Source organism: Oncorhynchus gorbuscha, linkage group LG08 (assembly GCF_021184085.1).
Source record: "Oncorhynchus gorbuscha isolate QuinsamMale2020 ecotype Even-year linkage group LG08, OgorEven_v1.0, whole genome shotgun sequence".
Classification (NCBI taxonomy): domain Eukaryota; kingdom Metazoa; phylum Chordata; class Actinopteri; order Salmoniformes; family Salmonidae; genus Oncorhynchus; species Oncorhynchus gorbuscha.
This window is the reverse complement of record NC_060180.1, coordinates 69715176-69740195: the sequence shown is the minus strand read 5'-3', so window position 1 is coordinate 69740195 and position 25020 is coordinate 69715176. Positions and strand designations below refer to the sequence as shown.

Genomic DNA, 25020 nt, shown 5'->3' with positions numbered 1-25020 from the left:
TGTAATGAACTGTAATGTAATGAACAGTAATGTATTGAACAGTAATGTAATGAACAGTAATGTAATGAACTGTAATGTAATGAACTGTAATGTAATGAACAGTAATGTAATGAACTGTAATGTAATGAACAGTAATGTAATGAACAGTAATGTAATGTAATGAACAGTAATGTAATGAACAGTAATGTAATGAACAGTAATGTAATGTAATGAACTGTAATGTAATGTAATGAACTGTAATGTAATGAACAGTAATGTAATGTAATGAACAGTAATGTAATGTAATGAACTGTAATGTAATGTAATGAACTGTAATGTAATGAACAGTAATGTAATGTAATGAACAGTAATGTAATGAACAGTAATGTAATGTAATGAACTGTAATGTAATGTAATGAACTGTAATGTAATGAACAGTAATGTAATGTAATGAACTGTAATGTAATGTAATGAACTGTAATGTAATGAACTGTAATGTAATGAACAGTAATGTAATGTAATGAACAGTAATGTAATGTAATGAACAGTAATGTAATGAACAGTAATGTAATGTAATGAACTGTAATGTAATGAACAGTAATGTAATGTAATGAACAGTAATGTAATGAACAGTAATGTATTGAACAGTAATGTAATGAACAGTAATGTAATGAACAGTAATGTAATGTAATGAACAGTAATGTAATGAACAGTAATGTAATGTAATGAACAGTAATGTAATGAACAGTAATGTAATGTAATGAACAGTAATGTAATGAACAGTAATGTAATGTAATGAACTGTAATGTAATGAACAGTAATGTAATGTAATGAACAGTAATGTAATGAACAGTAATGTATTGAACAGTAATGTAATGTAATGAACAGTAATGTAATGAACAGTAATGTAATGTAATGAACTGTAATGTAATGAACAGTAATGTAATGTAATGAACTGTAATGTAATGAACAGTAATGTAATGAACAGTAATGTAATGAACAGTAATGTAATGTAATGAACAGTAATGTAATGAACAGTAATGTAATGTAATGTAATGAACTGTAATGTAATGAACAGTAATGTATTGAACAGTAATGTAATGAACAGTAATGTAATGAACTGTAATGTAATGAACAGTAATGTAATGTAATGAACAGTAATGTAATGAACTGTAATGTAATGAACAGTAATGTAATGTAATGAACAGTAATGTATTGTAATGAACAGTAATGTAATGTAATGAACAGTAATGTAATGAACAGTAATGTAATGTAATGAACAGTAATGTAATGAACAGTAATGTATTGTAATGAACAGTAATGTAATGTAATGAACAGTAATGCAATGAACAGTAATGTAATGAACAGTAATGTAATGTAATGAACAGTAATGTAATGTAATGAACAGTAATGTAATGTAATGAACAGTAATGTAATGTAATGAACTGTAATGAACTGTAATGTAATGTAATGAACAGTAATGTAATGAACAGTAATGTATTGTAATGAACAGTAATGTAATGTAATGAACAGTAATGTAATGAACAGTAATGTAATGAACAGTAATGTAATGAACAGTAATGTAAATGAACAGTAATGTAATGTAATGAACAGTAATGTAATGAACAGTAATGAACAACTGTAATGTAATGTAATGAACAGTAATGTAATGAACTGTAATGTAATGAACAGTAATGTAATGTAATGAACAGTAATGTAATGAACAGTAATGTAATGTAATGAACAGTAATGTAATGAACAGTAATGTAATGAACAGTAATGTAATGAACAGTAATGTAATGTAATGAACTGTAATGTAATGAACAGTAATGTAATGAACAGTAATGTAATGTAATGAACAGTAATGTAATGTAATGAACTGTAATGAACTGTAATGTAATGTAATGAACAGTAATGTAATGTAATGAACTGTAATGTAATGTAATGAACTGTAATGTAATGAACAGTAATGTAATGTAATGAACAGTAATGTAATGAACAGTAATGTAATGAACAGTAATGTATTGAACAGTAATGTAATGAACTGTAATGTAATGAACAGTAATGTAATGAACTGTAATGTAATGTAATGAACAGTAATGTAATGTAATGAACAGTAATGTAATGAACAGTAATGTAATGTAATGAACTGTAATGTAATGTAATGAACAGTAATGTAATGAACAGTAATGTAATGAACTGTAATGTAATGTAATGAACAGTAATGTAATGTAATGAACAGTAATGTAATGAACAGTAATGTAATGAACTGTAATGTAATGAACAGTAATGTAATGAACTGTAATGTAATGTAATGAACAGTAATGTAATGTAATGAACAGTAATGTAATGAACAGTAATGTAATGAACAGTAATGTAATGTAATGAACAGTAATGTAATGAACTGTAATGTAATGAACAGTAATGTAATGAACAGTAATGTATTGAACAGTAATGTAATGAACAGTAATGTAATGAACAGTAATGTAATGAACAGTAATGTAATGTAATGAACAGTAATGTAATGAACAGTAATGTAATGAACAGTAATGTAATGTAATGAACTGTAATGTAATGTAATGAACTGTAATGTAATGAACAGTAATGTAATGTAATGAACAGTAATGTAATGTAATGAACTGTAATGTAATGTAATGAACTGTAATGTAATGAACAGTAATGTAATGTAATGAACAGTAATGTAATGAACAGTAATGTAATGTAATGAACTGTAATGTAATGTAATGAACTGTAATGTAATGAACAGTAATGTAATGTAATGAACTGTAATGTAATGTAATGAACTGTAATGTAATGAACTGTAATGTAATGAACAGTAATGTAATGTAATGAACAGTAATGTAATGTAATGAACAGTAATGTAATGAACAGTAATGTAATGTAATGAACTGTAATGTAATGAACAGTAATGTAATGTAATGAACAGTAATGTAATGAACAGTAATGTATTGAACAGTAATGTAATGAACAGTAATGTAATGAACAGTAATGTAATGTAATGAACAGTAATGTAATGAACAGTAATGTAATGTAATGAACAGTAATGTAATGAACAGTAATGTAATGTAATGAACAGTAATGTAATGAACAGTAATGTAATGTAATGAACTGTAATGTAATGAACAGTAATGTAATGTAATGAACAGTAATGTAATGAACAGTAATGTATTGAACAGTAATGTAATGTAATGAACAGTAATGTAATGAACAGTAATGTAATGTAATGAACTGTAATGTAATGAACAGTAATGTAATGTAATGAACTGTAATGTAATGAACAGTAATGTAATGAACAGTAATGTAATGAACAGTAATGTAATGAACAGTAATGTAATGAACAGTAATGTAATGTAATGAACTGTAATGTAATGAACTGTAATGTAATGAACAGTAATGTATTGAACAGTAATGTAATGAACAGTAATGTAATGAACTGTAATGTAATGAACAGTAATGTAATGTAATGAACAGTAATGTAATGAACTGTAATGTAATGAACAGTAATGTAATGTAATGAACAGTAATGAAATGAACAGTAATGTAATGTAATGAACAGTAATGTAATGAACAGTAATGTAATGTAATGAACAGTAATGTAATGAACAGTAATGTATTGTAATGAACAGTAATGTAATGTAATGAACAGTAATGCAATGAACAGTAATGTAATGAACAGTAATGTAATGTAATGAACAGTAATGTAATGTAATGAACAGTAATGTAATGTAATGAACAGTAATGTAATGTAATGAACTGTAATGAACTGTAATGTAATGTAATGAACAGTAATGTAATGAACAGTAATGTATTGTAATGAACAGTAATGTAATGTAATGAACAGTAATGCAATGAACAGTAATGTAATGAACAGTAATGTAATGAACAGTAATGTATTGTAATGAACAGTAATGTAATGTAATGAACAGTAATGTAATGAACAGTAATGTAATGAACTGTAATGTAATGTAATGAACAGTAATGTAATGAACTGTAATGTAATGAACAGTAATGTAATGTAATGAACAGTAATGTAATGAACAGTAATGTAATGTAATGAACAGTAATGTAATGAACAGTAATGTAATGAACAGTAATGTAATGAACAGTAATGTAATGTAATGAACTGTAATGTAATGAACAGTAATGTAATGAACAGTAATGTAATGTAATGAACAGTAATGTAATGTAATGAACTGTAATGAACTGTAATGTAATGTAATGAACAGTAATGTAATGTAATGAACTGTAATGTAATGTAATGAACAGTAATGTAATGAACAGTAATGTAATGTAATGAACAGTAATGTAATGAACAGTAATGTAATGAACAGTAATGTATTGAACAGTAATGTAATGAACTGTAATGTAATGAACAGTAATGTAATGAACTGTAATGTAATGTAATGAACAGTAATGTAATGTAATGAACAGTAATGTAATGAACAGTAATGTAATGTAATGAACTGTAATGTAATGTAATGAACAGTAATGTAATGAACAGTAATGTAATGAACTGTAATGTAATGTAATGAACAGTAATGTAATGTAATGAACAGTAATGTAATGAACAGTAATGTAATGAACTGTAATGTAATGAACAGTAATGTAATGAACTGTAATGTAATGAACAACAGTAATGTAATGTAATGAACAGTAATGTAATGAACAGTAATGTAATGAACAGTAATGTAATGTAATGAACAGTAATGTAATGAACTGTAATGTAATGAACAGTAATGTAATGAACAGTAATGTATTGAACACTAATGTAATGAACAGTAATGTAATGAACAGTAATGTAATGAACAGTAATGTATTGAACTGTAATGTAATGTAATGAACTGTAATGTAATGAACAGTAATGTAATGTAATGAACAGTAATGTAATGAACAGTAATGTAATGAACAGTAATGTAATGTAATGAACTGTAATGTAATGAACTGTAATGTAATGTAATGAACAGTAATGTAATGAACAGTAATGTAATGAACAGTAATGTAATGAACTGTAATGTAATGAACTGTAATGTAATGAACAGTAATGTAATGAACAGTAATGTAATGAACTGTAATGTAATGAACAGTAATGTAATGTAATTAACAGTAATGTAATGTAATGAACAGTAATGTAATGAACAGTAATGTAATGTAATTAACAGTAATGTAATGAACAGTAATGTAATGAACAGTAATGTAATGTAATGAACAGTAATGTAATGAACAGTAATGTAATGAACAGTAATGTAATGTAATGAACAGTAATGTAATGAACTGTAATGTAATGAACAGTAATGTAATGAACAGTAATGTATTGAACAGTAATGTAATGAACAGTAATGTAATGAACAGTAATGTAATGAACAGTAATGTATTGAACTGTAATGTAATGTAATGAACTGTAATGTAATGAACAGTAATGTAATGTAATGAACAGTAATGTAATGAACAGTAATGTAATGAACAGTAATGTATTGTAATTAACAGTAATGTAATGAACTGTAATGTAATGTAATGAACAGTAATGTAATGAACAGTAATGTAATGAACAGTAATGTAATGAACTGTAATGTAATGAACAGTAATGTAATGTAATGAACAGTAATGTAATGAACAGTAATGTAATGAACTGTAATGTAATGAACAGTAATGTAATGTAATTAACAGTAATGTAATGTAATGAACAGTAATGTAATGAACAGTAATGTAATGTAATTAACAGTAATGTAATGAACTGTAATGTAATGTAATGAACAGTAATGTAATGAACAGTAATGTAATGAACTGTAATGTAATAGGATTAGAATGTTTACTGCTGTCAGTTAAATCACACACACCAATCCCCCTTCCTCTCAACCACACACCCCAACCCCCCTCCCAAACACACACACACATACCCCAACCCCCTCCCTCTCAACCACACACCCCAACCCTCCCCCAGACACACAAACACACCCCAACCCCCTCCCAAACACACACACACATTCCCCAACCCCCTCCCTCTCAACCACACACCCCAACCCCCTCCCAGACACACAAACACACCCCAACCCCCTCCCAAACACACACACACATACCCCAACCCCCTCCCTCTCAACCACACACCCCAACCCTCCCCCAGACACACAAACACACCCCAACCCCCTCCCAAACACACACACATTCCCCAACCCCCTCCCTCTCAACCACACACCCCAACCCCCTCCCAGACACACACACACACCCCAACCCCCTCCCAAACACACACACACCCCAACCCCCGTCCCAAACACACTCACACCCCAACCCCCTCCCAAACACACACACCCCAACCCCCCTCCCAAACACACATACACCAATCCCATCCCCAACCCTGTGATTGAGCCCCACAGTAACATATTATCATCCAAGACTTAGTTCAAAATATAAACACGTTTCACCATGAAGTACATTAACAAATCCCAGTACTAGAAAGAAACCATGAACAAATGAACAATTAGTGCACAATAACAAAACAAGTGTTTTATACAGCTCCACACAAAAAAATACCGAAATTGTAATATGTATCAATGCAGAATGAATGTAGTGATCTCACAATGAAGGGGAATGCGTCTGTGAGAGGTGGTGGGTCTTACTGAGCTGTAGAGGAAACCCTCTCCGTTCATGCCGATGTAGAGGCCGGCCTTCACCCCTTGGATGGCCACCACCCTCAGACCCACAGGAATAAGATTAAACAGGGCTGAGTGAGAGAGAGAGTGAGAGAGAGAGCGAGAGAGGGGGTGAGAGAGAGGGAGGGAGAGGGAGAGAGCGGGAGAGAGAGAGAGAGAGAGGGAGAGAGAGAGAGAGAGAGAGAGAGAGAGAGAGAGAGAGAGAGAGAGAGAGAGGAGAGGGAGAGGAGAGAGAGAGAGAGAGAGAGAGAGAGAGAGAGAGAGAGAGAGAGAGAGAGAGAGAGAGAGAGAGAGAGAGAGAGAGAGAGAGAGAGAGAGAGAGAGAGAGAGAGAGAGAGAGAGAGAGAGAGAGAGGGAGCGGGAGAGAGAGAGGAGAGAGAGAGAGAGAGAGAGAGAGAGAGAGAGAGAGAGAGAGAGAGAGAGGGGGAGAGAGGGGGGGAGGGGGAGAGAAGGGGAGAGAGAGGGGGAGAGAGAAAGTGAGAGAGACAGGGAGAGAGGGGGAGAGAGAAGAGTGGGGGAGAGAGACAGTGAGAGAGGGAGAGAGAGAGAGAGAGAGAGAGAGAGAGAGAGAGAGAGAGAGAGAGAGAGAGAGAGAGAGAGAGAGAGAGAGAGAGAGAGAGAGAGAGTGAGAGGGGGAGAGAGAGGGGGGAGAGAGAGAAAGTGAGAGAGAGAGAAAGGTATTACTCAGATGATACCTTTAGCCCTCACACCTCCAGCCCTCACACCTCCAGTATTTCACTTTTTCTTGTGAACAATATGCTGAATTACCCAGGAGATGCCTGCGTGACCTGACTAATGTTGCTGTACGGCACCTCTTAAAGTGGGGCTTTTGAACAGTGTCAGGCATTGCAGTTATTCAGCTTTCCCTCTGAAGTGGGCACTCCTTTTGAAGTGGACATCCCACTGAAGTGGGCACTCCTTTTGAAGTGGACATCCCTCTCTCAGGTGTTTTATGTCCTAAGGCCTAGACTTCCTCTAGAGCAGGGTCCCCCCCCCACCACCACCAAGTTTTCTGAGCAAAATGTTTTTCTTTTTTTATTATAATTGTTGGGCATCAAAGATTGTAAAAACACCAAGAAATCATCTCCAAGTGATTTTAGTTTTGGAAATCTGTTCCCAAGTATTCCCATACATAAGAGAATGTGAAATTAAAATTATTATGTTTAAGTCAAATAGTATATCTGTTTGGGCTTCTTGCAGACTACAAAATGATATGTAATTATTTTCCGTCCCCCAGACCATCCACTCAAGAAGAAAATCATCCCTCAGCTGAATATAGTTGATGATCCCTGCTGTAGAGGTTTATTTCCATGGAGAACGACCACAGGGACACCGTGAAGAAGATTGTCTAGCTCAGTTGGTAGAGCATGGCGCTTGTAACGCCAGGGTAGTGGGTTCGATCCCCGGGACCACCCATACGTAGAATGTATGCACACATGACTGTAAGTCGCTTTGGATAAAAGCGTCTGCTAAATGGCATATATTATTGTAAGTGGCGATGGAATCAGATGAAGCTCACAGAGATGAGAGTAGAGGTGCCAACGCGCGTTAGTCTGCCCAGCAGATTCAATTTCACTCAATAAATATGGACGTGCCGTTTTCGCCTAGCTACGGTATAATTCTGCCCCTGAGGATCCCCAGGAAGGTGATACACTAAAATGGCTGTGTTGGTTCTTCCAGCAACACACTCTTGAACAAGGTGTGAGAGGTTGGCCCATATGCACCCTTTACTATTCTCTTTTCAATTTTGTAGCTCTTCCTTTCATCCCTCGCTCTGTTGCACTTCCAGATGGATACCTCTGTCACTTTGATGACCAAATGTGTCTCCCCAAGGATTAGTGCATGACTCCGAGAAGACAGGATGTTCTGGGCGAGAGCTGCCACTACATCAGCCGTCAACCACACAGACATACTATATACACTCTTAGAAAAATAGTGTTCCCGAAAGTGACCTTCGGCTGTCCCCATAGGATAACCTTTTTTGGTTCCAGGTAAAACTATTTTGGGTTCCATGTAGAACCTTCTGGTGAAAGGTTTCTACATGGAACTCAAAAGGGTTCTACCTGGAACCAAGAAGGGTTCTTCAAAGGGTTCTCCTATGGGGACAGGCGAAGAACCCTTTTAGGTTCTAGATAGCACTTTTTTTTCTAAGAGTGTAGGGTTCAGTCATATCAGAGGCAGTCCTCACAGACAGACCTACATGCCATTGCCTGAGATCAGAGAATTAGTAAGATGTGTAGAATAGAAATCTGCATCGCTATGAAATTATTATTAAGTGCCACAGCTCTCAATTCACTTGCTCAAAAACTGTGACCTAACTCATGAGACAGGAGCTGTCCTACACTTGTCTTCGGGAAGAGAAATGACAAATGACATAATCATGGCCTCTATGCGTGTAAATACATGGGAAAATGAGTTAACAACCAACCTGTACTCACAAGTTTGTAATTGCAACTTTCCTTGACAGTCACCCACTAAAGCTGGCCTAACCTGCCAAATGCTAACGTAAAAACAATGACCAGAAATATGCATCCATCCAAAGGGCAGACAAATGTATCAAAGAGCTCGAGGAGATCCTTGGAATGTCAGCCATCCAAAGCAGCTGTAATCGGCCAAGACAAATCCAAAACAGGAAGGCAAGCCTGTTTGATGCACTAATACAGTTGTGGGCTCTGCAGATAATAAAATCCCAGGACGGTTTAGAAAGTTCTGGGCCGTCGAAATGGGAAGGGCAGTTCCTATAATCCTGACGGACACAAATCCATTGGGTGAGACTTGGTGAGAGGAAGTGTGGGGGGGAGAGGGGGTATACAACGACAGACTGCAGCTGAGAGAGTCTTCTCTGACAACTGATGCTAAACAAGAGCAATAGCCATGGAGATACTAGAGCAGGGGGAAGAACTAGCACTGTGTATTGCCTCTCATAACCAACGATGTCTTCCTGAGCCTCTCATAACCAACAATGTCTTCCTGAGCCTCTCATAACCAACGATGTCTTCCTGAGCCTCATAACCAACAATGTCTTCATGAGCCTCATAACCAACAATGTCTTCCTGAGCCTCATAACCAACAATGTCTTCTTGAGCCAATCATAACCAAAGATGTCTTCCTGAGCCTCTCATAACCAACGATGTCTTCATGAGCCTCTCATAACCAACGATGTCTTCATGAGCCTCATAACCAGCAATGTTTTCATGAGCCTCATAACCAACAATGTTTTCATGAGCCTCATAACCAACAATGTCTTTGTGAGCCTCATAACCAACAATGTCTTCATGAGCCTCTCATAACCAACAATGTTTTCATGAGCCTCATAACCAACAATGTTTTCATGAGCCTCTCATAACCAACAATGTCTTCATGAGCCTCTCATAACCAACAATGTTTTCATGAGCCTCATAACCAACAATGTCTTCATGAGCCTCATAACCAACAATGTCTTCATGAGCCTCATAACCAACAATGTTTTCATGAGCCTCATAACCAACAATGTTTTCATGAGCCTCATAACCAACAATGTCTTCATGAGCCTCATAACCAACAATGTTTTCATGAGCCTCATAACCAACAATGTTTTCATGAGCCTCTCATAACCAACAATGTCTTCATGAGCCTCTCATAACCAACAATGTTTTCATGAGCCTCATAACCAACAATGTCTTCATGAGCCTCATAACCAACAATGTTTTCATGAGCCTCAATTTGTGCAGGTAATTATAGAGGAGTGATCAACAGACGACGCAATTAAATTAAATTACAGAGCGTCGGATTACAGAGCGTTCAGGCTCTGACTCAACGAAGGAGAGGTGATGGGGGTTCCCAACGCTCCTGAACAAGGTTATCCAGTTGGATGACCATCGCGATGAGTGCATCCAAGGTCAGATTGTCGTCTCGGGAACACCAACTCCGTCTGGACCTCTTCGCACAATCCTCTCTGAATAATGTACAGAGTACCGGCTCATTCCATCCGCTGGATGCTGCCACCGTACTCCACCGTGGTCTGGCCATCCTGCCCCCGGTGGAGACCCCCCTGAACAGAGTGGGAGAGAGGAGAGGAGGAGCTGAGTTCCTATGAGAGATTCATGGTTCTGTTCAGGGGGTTCTTCGACCATCCACCGGACGGTGCTGGGTTCCGGTGGACGACATTCTAGATCCCAACATCATCCGAGAATTTCACCTTCCCCGTCCCGCTCCTCGCCCTCTTGGACAGCTTCATCACGTGGCTGGAAACATGTGTCGGTGAGGATGTACTGTCACATCTACTCCTTCTCCTCCTCTCCAGTGCTCGACGTCGCCGGTCTACTAACCCCTGTGACCTGGCAACCCATCATCACGCACACCTAGCAATCTTCATTACGCACACCTGGCAACCTTCATTATGCACACCTGGCAACCTTCATTATGCACACCTGGCAACCCATCATTACGCACTCATGCTTCTTGACTTCATGTGTCAACTTTACACCACTAGATGCATCATGGGGATTAAGAGGTGAGTGTAAGCCATGCCGACAAAAAAGTGGGTATACTGCGTATACATGTGTATTACCACCACTACACCACTGATCTTAACTCCTCCTCCACTAACCCGGATTGGTTGAAACAGTGCAGAAGAGAACCTCCCCCGACAGTTCCCCCCCCCCCCCGCCTTCTCATTAAGACCAATATCTTGGGGGATTGAGTTTCAGGCGTTTCTTTTACACCTGCTACATTTGGTTAGGTTCTCGGTTGCGACCGGACGGCTCATGACGAGAGCCGTGTGGTTGTGTACCTCCAATCAAATCGGTTTGCACATTTTCATGGACATTGGTTTATATTGGCATAGATATGATGAGAGTTGAATTTGAACATTGAGTTTCAACAAATGTCACACTAATACATCACACAGATCAATAGGTAGTTGTCTAAAGTTGTCTAAAGGAAGAGGGTTTTTAGCAGAATATGTTATCTGGATATCTGACCAGATAACAACCAAAATATGACGTCGTTCCCATGACAATTTCATTTCCTCATGGCAAAAAGTTGTGAAAGAGACCAGTCGGTTGCTGCAATCTGGTTATACGACCACTTCTTAATCAGAAATGATATCAATAGGACATCATGAGTCAGCCCGGGCCAGTTCTTTCTCTCCTTCCCTCTTCTCTATCGTCTTCAGTCTCTAAGCATGAGGCGTCTCTCAGAGGGAATTATTTATTAGGTACAAATGGAGTAGGGGGTATTTTTGGTTCGATTTGCTAAATGATTTCCAGTTTACTGCGCTCCTCCATCCTCTGATACCATTTTTCCAATAGTCATTTCATACCATGAATTTCATACCATGAATTTCATACCATGAAAGTGAAGAGAAATGACTGGTGGAAAGGATCCTTTGGACCAGATGTCTCCTGAGAAAGAAGTTCCTTCGATTGATTTTATTATAAGTCATAAACATCCACAGGGAAAAAGCAGTTGCGACAATCACAGGCTTTAGAGCTGTTTAAATCAAAACAATGTGACACTTACATTCACACAGTGGCACACAAAGGATATTTTGTTCGGTGTTTCCATTTGATATAAAAATATATACAGTTGTAGTCGGAAGTTTACATACACTTATATTGGAGTCATTAAAACTTGTTTTTCAACCACTCCACAAATGACTTGTTCACAAACTATAGTTTGGGCGAGTCGTTTAGGACATCGACTTTGTGTATGACACAAGTAATTTTTCCAACGATTGTTTAATGACCGATTATTTCACTTATAATTCACTGTATCACAATTCAAGTGGGTCAGAAGTTTACATAAACTAAGTTGACTGTGCCTTTAAACAACTTGGAAAATTCTAGAAAATTATGTCATGGATTTAGAAGCTTCTGATAGGCTAATTGACATAATTTGAGTCAATTGGAAGTGTAGCTGTGAATGTATTCCAAGGCCTACCTTCAAACTCAGTGCCTCTGCTTGACATCATGGAAAAATCAAAATACATCAGCTAAAACCTCAGAAAAAAATTGTAGACCTCCACAAGTCTGGTTCATCCTTGGGAGCAATTTCCAAACGCCTGTCGGTACCACACCATGGGATCAAGCAATTGTCATACCGCTCAGGAAGGAGACATGTTCTGTTTCCTAGAGATGAACATACTTTGGTGCGAAAAGTGCAAATCAATCCCAGAACAACAGCAAAGGACCTTGTAAAGATGCTGGAGGAAACAGGTACAAAAGTATCTATGGCCACAGTAAAACGAGTCCCATATTGACATAACCTGAAAGGCCGCTCAGCAAGGAAGAAGCCACTGCTCAAAAATCGCCATAAAAAAGCCAGACTACGGTTTGTAACTGCACATGGGGACAAAGATCGTAGTTTTTTGAGAAATGTCCTCTGGTCTGATGAAACACATATAGAACTGTTTGGCCATAGAACTGAAAAATAGAACTGTTACCATTGTTATGTTTGGAGGAAAAAGGGGGAGGCTTGCAAGCCGAAGAACCCCATCCCAACCGTGAAGCATGTGGGTGGCAGCATCATGATGTGGGGGTGCTTTGCTGCAGGATGGACTGGTGCTCTTCTCAAAATAGATGGCATCATGGGAGGGAAAATTATGTGGATATATTGAAGCAACATCTCAAGACATCGGTCAGGAAGTTAAAGCTTGGTCACAAATGGGTCTTCCAAATGGACAATGACCCCAAGCATACTTCCAAAGTTGTGGCAAAATTGCTTAAGGACAACAACGTCAAGGTATTGGAGTGGCCATCACAAAGCCCTGATCTCAATCCCATAGAAAATTTGTGGTCAGAACTGAAAAAGCGTGTGTGAGCAAGGAGGCCTACAAACGTGACTGGGCCAAAATTCACCCAACTTGTGGAAGGCTACCCAAAATGTTTGACCCAAGTTAAAGAATTTAAAGGCAATGCTACCAAATACTTAATTGAGTGCATGTAAACTTCTGACCCACTGTGAATGTTCTGAAAGAAATTACAGCTGAAATAAATCATTCTCTCTACTATTATTCTGACATTTCACATTCTTAAAATAAACTGGTGATCCTAACGGACCTAAGACAGGGCATTTTTACTAGGATTAACTGTCAGGGATTGTGAAAAACTGAGTTTAAATGTATTTGGCTAAGGTGTATGTAAACCCCTGACTTCAACTGTCTATTTCAGTATTCTCTGTTATGCAGGTGAATGAGGACCCAAAAACGACTTGGCGAAAACAGAGTTTTTAATCCAGTAAGATACTTAACAAAACAAAAGGCATAATACTACTCGTAAAGACGAGAACAGACTGGAGACTTGATCAAGAACTGCAGGTTGCCTCGGGAAGGCACTTGAACCTAGCAGACTCAGACACCTGCTCACCACGCAGCATCTGAGGGAAACACGACACGACAGGGCAAAACATAGACACAGCACGGTGAATATAGACAAGGATCCGACAGGGCAGGTACGGAAAACAAGGAGAGAAATAGGGACTCTAATCAGGGAAAAGGATCGGGAACAGGTGTGGGAAGACTAAATGATTGATTAGGGGAATAGGAACAGCTGGGAGCAGGAACGGAACGATAGAGAGAAGAGAGAGCGAGAGAGTGAGAGAGGGAGGGGAGAGAGAGGGATAGAAAGAGGGAAATAACCTAATAAGACCAGCAGAGGGAAACGAATAGAAGGGGAAGCACAGGGACAAGACATGATAATTAATGACAAAACATGACAGTACCCCCCACTCACCGAGCGCCTCCTGGCGCACTCGAGGAGGAACCCTGGCGGCAACGGAGGAAATCATCAATAAGCGAACGGTCCAGCACGTCCCGAGACAGGAACCCAACTCCTCTCCTCAGGACCGTAACCCTCCCAATCCACTAAGTATTGGTGACCCCGTCCCGAGAACGCATGTCCATGATCTTACGTACCTTGTAAATAGGTGCGCTCTCGACAAGGACGGGAGGGGGGGAGGGAAGACGAACGGGGGTGCGAAGAAAGAGCTTGACACAGGAGACATGGAAGACAGGATGGACGCGACGAAGATGTCGCGGAAGAAGCAGTCGCACAGCGACAGGATTGACGACCTGGGAGACACGGAACGGACCAATGAACCGCGGAGTCAACTTACGAGAAGCTGTCGTAAGAGGAAGGTTGCGAGTGGAAAGCCACACTCTCTGGCCGCAACAATACCTTGGACTCTTAATCCTGCGTTTATTGGCGGCTCTCACAGTCTGTGCCCTGTAACGGCAAAGTGCAGACCTCACCCTCCTCCAGGTGCGCTCACAACGTTGGACAAACGCTTGAGCGGAGGGAACGCTGGACTCGGCAAGCTGGGATGAGAACAGAGGAGGCTGGTAACCCAGACTACTCTGAAACGGAGATAACCCGGTAGCAGACGAAGGAAGCGAGTTGTGAGCGTATTCTGCCCAGGGGAGCTGTTCTGCCCAAGACGCAGGGTTTCTGAAAGAAAGGCTGCGTAGTATGCGACCAATCGTCTGATTGGCCCTCTCTGCTTGACCGTTAGACTGGGGATGAAACCCGGAAGAGAGACTGACGGACGCACCAATCAAACGACAGAACTCCCTCCAAAACTGTGACGTGAATTGCGGACCTCTGTCTGAAACGGCGTCTAACGGGAGGCCATGAATTCTGAACACATTCTCGATGATGATTTGTGCCGTCTCCTTAGCGGAAGGAAGTTTAGCGAGGGGAATGAAATGTGCCGCCTTAGAGAACCTATCGACAACCGTAAGAATCACAGTCTTCCCCGCAGACAAAGGCAGACCGGTAATGAAGTCTAGGGCGATGTGAGACCATGGTCGAGAAGGAATGGGGAGCGGTCTGAGACGACCGGCAGGAGGAGAGTTACCCGACTTAGTCTGCGCGCAGTCCGAACAAGCAGCCACGAAACGGCGCGTGTCACGCTCCTGAGTCGGCCACCAAAAGCGCTGGCGAATAGACGCAAGAGTGCCTCGAACACCGGGATGACCAGCTAACTTGGCAGAGTGAGCCCACTGAAGAACAGCCAGACGAGTGGAAACAGGAACGAAAAGGAGGTTACTAGGACAAGCGCGCGGCGACGCAGTGTGCGTGAGTGCTTGCTTAACCTGTCTTTCAATTCCCCAGACTGTTAACCCGACAACACGCCCATAAGGAAGAATCCCCTCGGGATCAGTAGAAGCCACAGAAGAACTAAACAGACGGGATAAGGCATCAGGCTTGGTGTTTTTGCTACCCGGACGGTAAGAAATCACAAACTCGAAACGAGCAAAAAACAACGCCCAACGAGCTTGACGGGCATTAAGTCGTTTGGCAGAACGGATGTACTCAAGGTTCTTATGGTCTGTCCAAACGACAAAAGGAACGGTCGCCCCCTCCAACCACTGTCGCCATTCGCCTAGGGCTAAGCGGATGGCGAGCAGTTCACGGTTACCCACATCATAGTTGCGCTCAGATGGCGACAGGCGATGAGAAAAATAAGCGCAAGGATGAACCTTATCGTCAGACTGGAAGCGCTGGGAAAGAATGGCTCCCACGCCTACCTCTGAAGCGTCAACCTCGACAATGAATTGTCTAGTGACGTCAGGAGTAACGAGGATAGGAGCGGACGTAAAACGTTCTTTTAGAAGATCAAAAGCTCCCTGGGCGGAACCGGACCACTTAAAACACGTCTTGACAGAAGTAAGAGCTGTGAGAGGGGCAGCAACTTGACCGAAATTACGAATGAAACGCCGATAGAAATTAGCGAAACCTAAAAAGCGCTGCAACTCGACACGTGACCTTGGAACGGGCCAATCACTGACAGCTTGGACCTTAGCGGAATCCATCTGAATGCCTTCAGCGGAAATAACGGAACCGAGAAAAGTAACGGAGGAGACATGAAAAGAGCACTTCTCAGCCTTTACGTAGAGACAATTCTCTAAAAGGCGCTGTAGAACACGTCGAACGTGCTGAACATGAATCTCGAGTGACGGTGAAAAAATCAGGATATCGTCAAGATAGACAAAAACAAAGATGTTCAGCATGTCTCTCAGAACATCATTAACTAATGCCTGAAAAACAGCTGGCGCATTGGCGAGACCAAACGGCAGAACCCGGTACTCAAAATGCCCTAACGGAGTGTTAAACGCCGTTTTCCACTAGTCCCCCTCTCTGATGCGCACGAGATGGTAAGCGTTACGAAGGTCCAACTTAGTAAAGCACCTGGCTCCCTGCAGAATCTCGAAGGCTGATGACATAAGGGGAAGCGGATAACGATTCTTAACCGTTATGTCATTCAGCCCTCGATAATCCACGCAGGGGCGCAGAGTACCGTCCTTCTTCTTAACAAAAAGAACCCCGCCCCGGCCGGAGAGGAAGAAGGCACTATGGTACCGGCGTCAAGAGACACAGATAAATAATCCTCGAGAGCCTTACGTTCGGGAGCCGACAGAGAGTATAGTCTACCCCGAGGAGGAGTGGTCCCCGGAAGGAGATCAATACTACAATCATACGACCGGTGAGGAGGAAGGGAGTTGGCTCGGGACCGACTGAAGACCGTGCGCAGATCATGATATTCCTCCGGCACTCCTGTCAAATCGCCAGGTTCCTCCTGAGAAGTGGGGACAGAAGAAATGGGAGGGATGGCAGACATTAAACACTTCACATGACAAGAAACGTTCCAGGATAGGATAGAATTACTAGACCAATTAATAGAAGGATTATGACATACTAGCCAGGGATGACCCAAAACAACAGGTGTAAAAGGTGAACGAAAAATCAAAAAGAAATAGTCTCACTGTGGTTACCAGATACAGTGAGAGTTAAAGGTAGTGTCTCAAATCTGATACTGGGAAGATGACTACCATCTAAGGCAAACATGGGCGTAGGCTTGTCTAACTGTCTGAAAGGAATGTCATGTTTCCGAGCCCATGCTTCGTCCATGAAACAACCCTCAGCCCCAGAGTCAATCAAGGCACTGCATGTAGCACCCGAACCGGTCCAGCGTAGATGGACCGACATAGTAGTACAGGATCTAGATGAAGAGACCTGAGTAGTAGCGCTCACCAGTAGCCCTCCGCTTACTGATGAGCTCTGGCCTTTACTGGACATGAATTGACAAAATGTCCATCAAATCCGCAATAGAGGCACAGGCGGTTGGTGATCCTCCGTTCCCTCTCCTTGGTCGAGATGCGAATACCTCCCAGCTGCATGGGCTCAGTCTCTGAGCCAGAGGAGGGAGATGGTTGCGATGCGGAGCAGGGAAACACCGTTGACGCGAGCTCTCTTCCACGAGCTTGGTGACGAAGATCTACCCGTCGTTCTATGCGGATAGCGAGAGCAATCAAAGAGTCCACACTGGAAGGAACCTCCCGAGAGAGAATCTCATCTTTGACCACTGTGTGGAGTCCCTCCAGAAAACGAGCGAGCAGCGCCGGCTCGTTCCAGTCACTAGAGGCAGCAAGAGTGCGAAACTCTATAGAGTAATCCGTTATGGATCGATCACCTTGGCATAGGGAAGCCAGGGCCCTAGAAGCCTCCCCACCAAAAACTGAACGGTCAAAAACCCGAATCATCTCCTCTTTAAAGTTCTGGTAATTGTTAGAACAATCAGCCCTTGCCTCCCAGATAGCTGTGCCCCACTCTCGAGCCCGGCCAGTAAGGAGAGAAATGACGTAAGCAACCCGAGCTCTCTCGCTAGAGTATGTGTTGGGTTGGAGAGAGAACACAATATCACACTGGGTGAGAAAGGACCGGCACTCCGTGGGCTGCCCGGAGTAGCAAGGTGGGTTATTAACCCTAGGTTCCGGAGGCTCGGCAGGCCAGGAAGTAACAGGTGGCACGAGACGAAGACTCTGGAACTGTCCAGAGAGGTTTGAAACCTGAGCGGCCAGGTTCTCCACGGCATGGCGAGCAGCAGACAATTCCTGCTCGTGTCTGCCGAGCATGGCTCCTTGGATCTCGACGGCAGTGTTACGAGCCTCTGTAGTCGCTGGGTCCATTCCTTGGTCGGATCCTTCTGTTATGCAGGTGAATGAGGACCCAAAAACGACTTGGCGAAAACAGAGTTTTTAATCCAGTAAGATACTTAACAAAACAAAAGGCATAATACTACTCGTAAAGACGAGAACAGACTGGAGACTTGATCAAGAACTGCAGGTTGCCTCGGGAAGGCACTTGAACCTAGCAGACTCAGACACCTGCTCACCACGCAGCATCTGAGGGAAACACGACACGACAGGGCAAAACATAGACACAGCACGGTGAATATAGACAAGGATCCGACAGGGCAGGTACGGAAAACAAGGAGAGAAATAGGGACTCTAATCAGGGAAAAGGATCGGGAACAGGTGTGGGAAGACTAAATGATTGATTAGGGGGAATAGGAACAGCTGGGAGCAGGAACGGAACGATAGAGAGAAGAGAGAGCGAGAGAGTGAGAGAGGGAGGGGGAGAGAGAGGGATAGAAAGAGGGAAAGAACCTAATAAGACCAGCAGAGGGAAACGAATAGAAGGGGAAGCACAGGGACAAGACATGATAATTAATGACAAAACATGACAATTCTCAGTTGGACATGCAAATTTGGATGCAAAATAGTTGTTTTTCTCAATAAAAGTTACTATGGAATTGAACCCTAGGATGTGTAGTTGTCATTATTACACTGATATTACCACTGATTAAGAAAAGCAGTCTTCAGATCACTATGATCTGATTTTTTACAAGTTTGGAGGTTTTTAGCACACCTAACACTGTCTCACAGGCACAAAATAATATGTGTGAATTGACTCATCTCCAAGACATTGTTTAAAAGTTCAAACCAATTCATTGTTTGAGGTATAGATCTTGGCAGTAGATGTTGGCACTAAACTAGAACAACATTTCACACGCATTTTGTTTCACTGTAAACCAGTGAGTGTCGGCGCTGTTTAAGATGATGGAGGGCGATTCTTTTTTCTCATGAGCATGGCCATATTTCTATTACAGCATATTGGATGAATGTCATTCATATTCCATTTACTCAGCTCAATGTAACATCGATGTCACACCAGCCTTCGCTTTGGCTCTCCCTCCAGTCCAGCTCAGGTGTTCTGTGTCGCTGGCCTTCTACCTGCTGACAAACGCCCTTCAGTCATCAACCCCGGACTTGTCTCGTCATCATGGTTCCAATCCCCACTCTATCGCTGTATATATACTCCCTCTGTCATTTGTCATTTGTCGGTCATTGTAAATGTTACTTCTTCTCCTGACAGGAATCACTTCTACTATTTTCTGAATACTTTATATTTTGCACTTTGTGCCTTTCTGTTTATGAAGATATATTTTGAGCACAGCCAGCGTTTGAGTCATCGTCCTGCTTTGATCTATGGTGCATAAATCAATTCAGTAGTTCTAAACCTGCGACTGCCTCCTGCCTACTCCTCTCTACACCAGTGACAATCGATAAGTGTAGTTTACTGCATTATGCTCACATTTTTCCTATACCCAATGACCATGTGGTTTCTATAACCTAGCCGATGAATAAAAGTTGTACAACGTACAGGTTGAGAAATGTGAATAATTAAGGTGGCAAGACAGATTCAACACTGCCTTTCACACTCTAGCCTGCATCAAGCTGATCGAGGGTGTAATCATTAGTCCAACAGTTGCAAACGTGAGTTTCTATTGGACAAATTCAGGTATGTTTATCCCCGTTTCGCTCAGTTTGCTTCCGTGTTTAAGAAACTTATTTTCAACAGAATCGCAGACTGAATACACCTTTGATCACGAACACAAACAGTTTACTTTAATAACAGCCAAATACAAACAGCACGATCACTTTGCCTGTTGTATAATTCCTTCTCACATTGATCTCCTCCTTTCACCTCTTCCCTTTGCTTGTGCACAACACACCAGCTGTCTGTAACCAGGCGGGAAAAAAACCCTTTCCAAAGCCAAACCTTCATATCATAACTGCTAACCCGCTACACACAGCCTCCATTGTTGTCACCATATTAGCTAACGTCATAGGATGCGTTCGTACATTCACTCTGGCGATCTACTCCGATTTCAGAGCACTCTCGACTGAGTGTGCTAGAGTGCAGAATAACGGATACATTTACGAACGCTCAACACCCGTTGAATATGGCCGGTGTCGTTAAACATCGGCAAAAAAACGCAATTAAATTGCTGCCAGCAGCAGTCACCTACGCTCTAGATAACATGAAAACAGCCTAACCAGCTCTTCTAGGGCGAGTAAAAGGTTTTGCAGTTACACCGGAGAGCCACAGTGGAAATACATTTATAAAACCAAAAGCTTACCTTGACGTGGAAGAGTTCCAGTGTTGGATAGCCATAGCCAGCTAGTTAACATAGCATCCCTCTTTGTTGGATAGCCATAGCCAGCTAGCTAACATAGCATCCCTCTCTGTTGGATAGCCATAGCCAGCTAGCTAACATAGCATCCCTCTTTGTTTGAGCCGGGTGTTTGAGTAGGATAAACTAGCAAGTTGCATCCACTAGCTAAGTACGTGAAAAGAAAATACAATGAAATATAGCTAGCTCTCACTCTCTCTCTCTTACTTCTCCTTAATTTTTGAAGAAATACATTTTTTCAAAACTGTTCAACTACTGTCTCACTATCTTTGAGTCAGCTACTCACTACATTTTATGCACTGTTCTAGCTAGCTGTAGCTTATGCTTTCAGTACTCGATTCATTCTCTGATCCTTTGATTGGGTGGACAACATGTCAGTTCATGCTGCAAGAGCTCTGATAGGTTGGAAGACACCCTCCGGAAGTTGTCATAATTACTGTGTAAGTCTATGGAATGGGGTGAGAACCACGAGCCTCCTAGGTTTTGTATTGAAGTCAATGTAGCCAGAGGAAGACGGAAACAAGCTGTCCTCCGGCTACACCATGGTGCTAACCTAAAGAGTGCTGTTGAGGCTACTGTAGACCTTAATTGCAAAACAGTGTGTTATAATAAATTATTTGGTGACGTGAATATATTTACTATAGTTGTATCTAAATGTTTCACAATTTTTTATTTTCCTCAAATTCACTGAGGATGGTCCTCCCCTCATATCATGCAATACCATAAATTAAGGGATGTTAAATGGGGTTGGGTGAGTATCCCAGTTCAGAGTATTTATAAGTGCATCCATCCACCCTTCCTTGAAGAAATCACTGATCAGAAAAGACTGGACAGGTGAAAGCCATGTGGTGGAGCCTTTGCGTTTACCTGTCGAATCACGTCTAACCAATGATTACATCAAGAAACAAAGGAAGGAAGGACACACTTTTAAGGGATTGGAATGAGGCCAGTAACTCTTGGTAACCATGGGGCATGCTGGGAGTAGTAGTGCCGAACCAATTACTCACTGTAGTCGCTGTTCTCGTCCTTGCTGCCATCGATAGAGCCATCCGGCTGCATCTGCAGGTAGAAGCCCTGCTGGCTGAACAGTCGTGTCACGATCCCCTTCAGCTGCGGCTCTGAAACAAAGGACAGACCCCACCACGCCCCACCCCCCAGGGGCACGTCAGACCACACCCCTACTGCCTGACACCTTGCCACTGCTGTTCACATTGACAAACTAGTAAAACACATGTTGAGGATGGGTTACCAGGTTGGTGTCAGGGTCAGGGGTCAGAATAGACTTGGTCTGGTACAAGAAAATTCAAAGGAATCCATAGGTAGTCTTGTAACACCATAGTAACCTATGCATTTTTACGAAAACTGTTATCTTGTTGAACATTGCCAACTTGCTAGCTAAGGTATCTCCTAACCTCTACGTGGCAAACTGATCCTTGAATCCTGACGCACCTGTAACCATTAGAGATACAGTATCTACTGCCCTCTTGTACACTGGTGATGTTGACAGGTGGTCCTTGAAGGTGATGATGTAATCTGGTATTAATATATTATGGCAGCTGACCTACGTTTGGGGTTTTGGTGTTTGCCATTTGCCTGATCTTGGCTACATCTTTACTATTTTTTATCAGGAGAGTGACTTGTGGATTCACTCAGATTTTTCCACTGTTCACCAAGAGACGAATCCTAACTTTTTAAACTTGAACTTTTGAGTAAATCATGCACTGACGTCAATGAGATAAAAACAAAAAATCACAAGTTAGTATTCAGTCCTAACTAACTGCTTGCTTCTAGATGGGCCTGGCGATTTCGGTGAACCAGTACTTCATAATGTGGGTTTAACTAACAAAATATCTACAATGTTTATTGTGTTTAAAGGGCTTTCAACTCTACATCTGATGCCCAATCAAAGGCTATGGTAATTTTATTTAACGCTGAGTATTATATTCTGATGCCTAGTCACCTTACCCCTACCTCTATCACTCCAGTATCCCTGCACATTGTCAACATGGTACTGGAACTGACCCTGTATATAGTATGCTTACTTATTTTTATATCTCATGTGGTTTTGTTCCACCTTGTTATTTTTAGTATTACATTCTGATTGATTCCTGTATTGTTGGGTTTAGATCTTGAAAGAAAGGCATTTCACTGTACTTGTTGTACACGTGACATTAAAATGTTAAACTTTCAAACTTGAGTTGCCGTCCAACTTTGTGGTGCTTGTGACATTTGGAGCTGGGCTTGTGACATTTGGAGCTGGGCTTGTGACAGAGCAGGTGGATCATGAGGTTTTAGCCCAAGGCTATATGGGAGTCTTTCAACAACTGCAAGAAGAAAAAAAACGTGTGAAAAAGTATGTTTATCGTTGAGAAAGGGTGGGGGTGCTAGAAGATCATGTTAGGAGAAACAATCATCTGCAAATTCTCCAGCCTGGTGTCATAGACTAGACATAACATAGTAAATGTAAATCTGGGACACTTAAATGAGTATGATATGTTACGTTTGGTATGGTTACATAAGATAGGATGGATGGTTGGTCGGGTGTATAATGTGATCGTCTAGTAACCCAAAGGTTGCGAGTTCGAATGTCATCATATCATATATCAACTACTTTTCAACTACTTACTACTTTTTAGCAACTTTGTAACTACTTAGCATGTCAGCTAACCCTTCCCCTAACCGTAACCATTTTAGCTAACCCTGACCTTAAGCCTTTAACCTAACTCCTCAACTTTACCCTAACCCCTAGCCTACCTAAAGTTAGCAGTTTGCTAACGTTAGCCACCTGGCTCAATTAAAAAAAAATCTAATTCGTAACATAATGTATGTTTTGTAAATTCAGAACTTATTTAACATTTTGCAAATTCGTAACAGATTGTACGTTTTTCAAATTGGCAACATAGAATAGGAATTGTAATTCGTAACATATCATACAAAATGGGTGATGGACATCCACAAATGAATACTTACTATAAGAAAAACGTAACATATCATACTAAATGGAGTGTCTCCTTTTTGCATACAGAATAATACGATATTCTCTGAGACCAGGTTGAACTCTCTGTGATGGTTAATGTGTAGTTCTTTTGGTTGTGTGTGGATAGTTTAGCTTCTATAGAGCTTATCAACAGGGACACTTAGCAGTGAAAATAAAACATTCTGAGTAAGATATCTTACATTTGGTATTTTTGGGTCCTTCATTATTTGGGATTTATGAAAGCAAATGTGTTAGATTTTGAGCAGTAGAGGCTCAAAATGAGTACTTCTATATTGTGGTAGTGATGCTGCTTATGGAGTCATGCGTTTGCCAAGGTTCAATTGGAAGCTAAGGCAGTTGTGATCCAACTGTATAATTCACTGGCTCCATCATCCTTACAACCAGGCTGTTATTTTCTCATCTGTGGTAAGTTCAAAATAACCTTCATCAAACTGAGACCAAACGGAAAGTCACAATCTGAAAATAATAATCCTGTACTTTGTTTGAGATAAACAAACTAAATTGTCCTTGGATACAAGTTCATTATTCAATTGAATTTTCTTGGCCTTTAAAATGAAACAAACCCCGTATTGATTCGAGTCCAGATCGCTCTAGAGGTGAAGTGCGAACATGTGGACGGGTTCAAAGAGGGCTGATGGAGTAGCATCTGACCTCAGAACAGAATCAGAATCATCGCCAGTGTCCACAGTGGAATCCCCAGTGGACTCCAGGGCTGGTCCTGGAGCAGATATGTGCCATTTGATCCGTACTGTCGTTGAGTCCAGCGTTGGCTTGCAAGCTGACCTCGCATCAGTGGAGGTTAATGTCAGATCAACCGTACTTCATTCTGTCCATCAATCCACAACTCACCGGCGGCAGAGCCGTCAATCTCTGGGACAGGCCCGCCATAATCCATCAAGAGTAGGGAGAGTGGTGTGCAGTCTAGGGAGGAGGTAGGGCAGGGAGAGTGGTGTGGAGTCTAGGGAGGAGGTAGGGCAGGGAGAGTGGTGTGGAGTCTAGGGAGGAGGTAGGGCAGGGAGAGTGGTGTGGAGTCTAGGGAGGAGGTAGGGCAGGGAGAGTGGTGTGGAGTCTAGGGAGGAG

The 25020-nt window shown here is 41.2% G+C and overlaps 1 protein-coding gene across 4 annotated transcripts in view; it reads right to left on the bottom strand.

Annotated features, from left to right (window-relative positions):
* The window catches only part of LOC124042124 (fibroblast growth factor 12), a 98393-nt gene that overhangs the window by 20587 nt on the left and 52786 nt on the right, over positions 1 to 25020 (bottom strand). For all 4 annotated transcript variants that reach the window (XM_046360482.1, XM_046360481.1, XM_046360479.1 and 1 more), the window contains 2 exons: positions 21950 to 22060; positions 6612 to 6715 (listed from right to left, as the gene is read on the bottom strand). In XM_046360482.1, coding sequence (XP_046216438.1) covers positions 6612 to 6715; positions 21950 to 22060 — 215 coding nt within the window. The remainder of the gene's footprint in view (positions 1 to 6611; positions 6716 to 21949; positions 22061 to 25020) is intronic.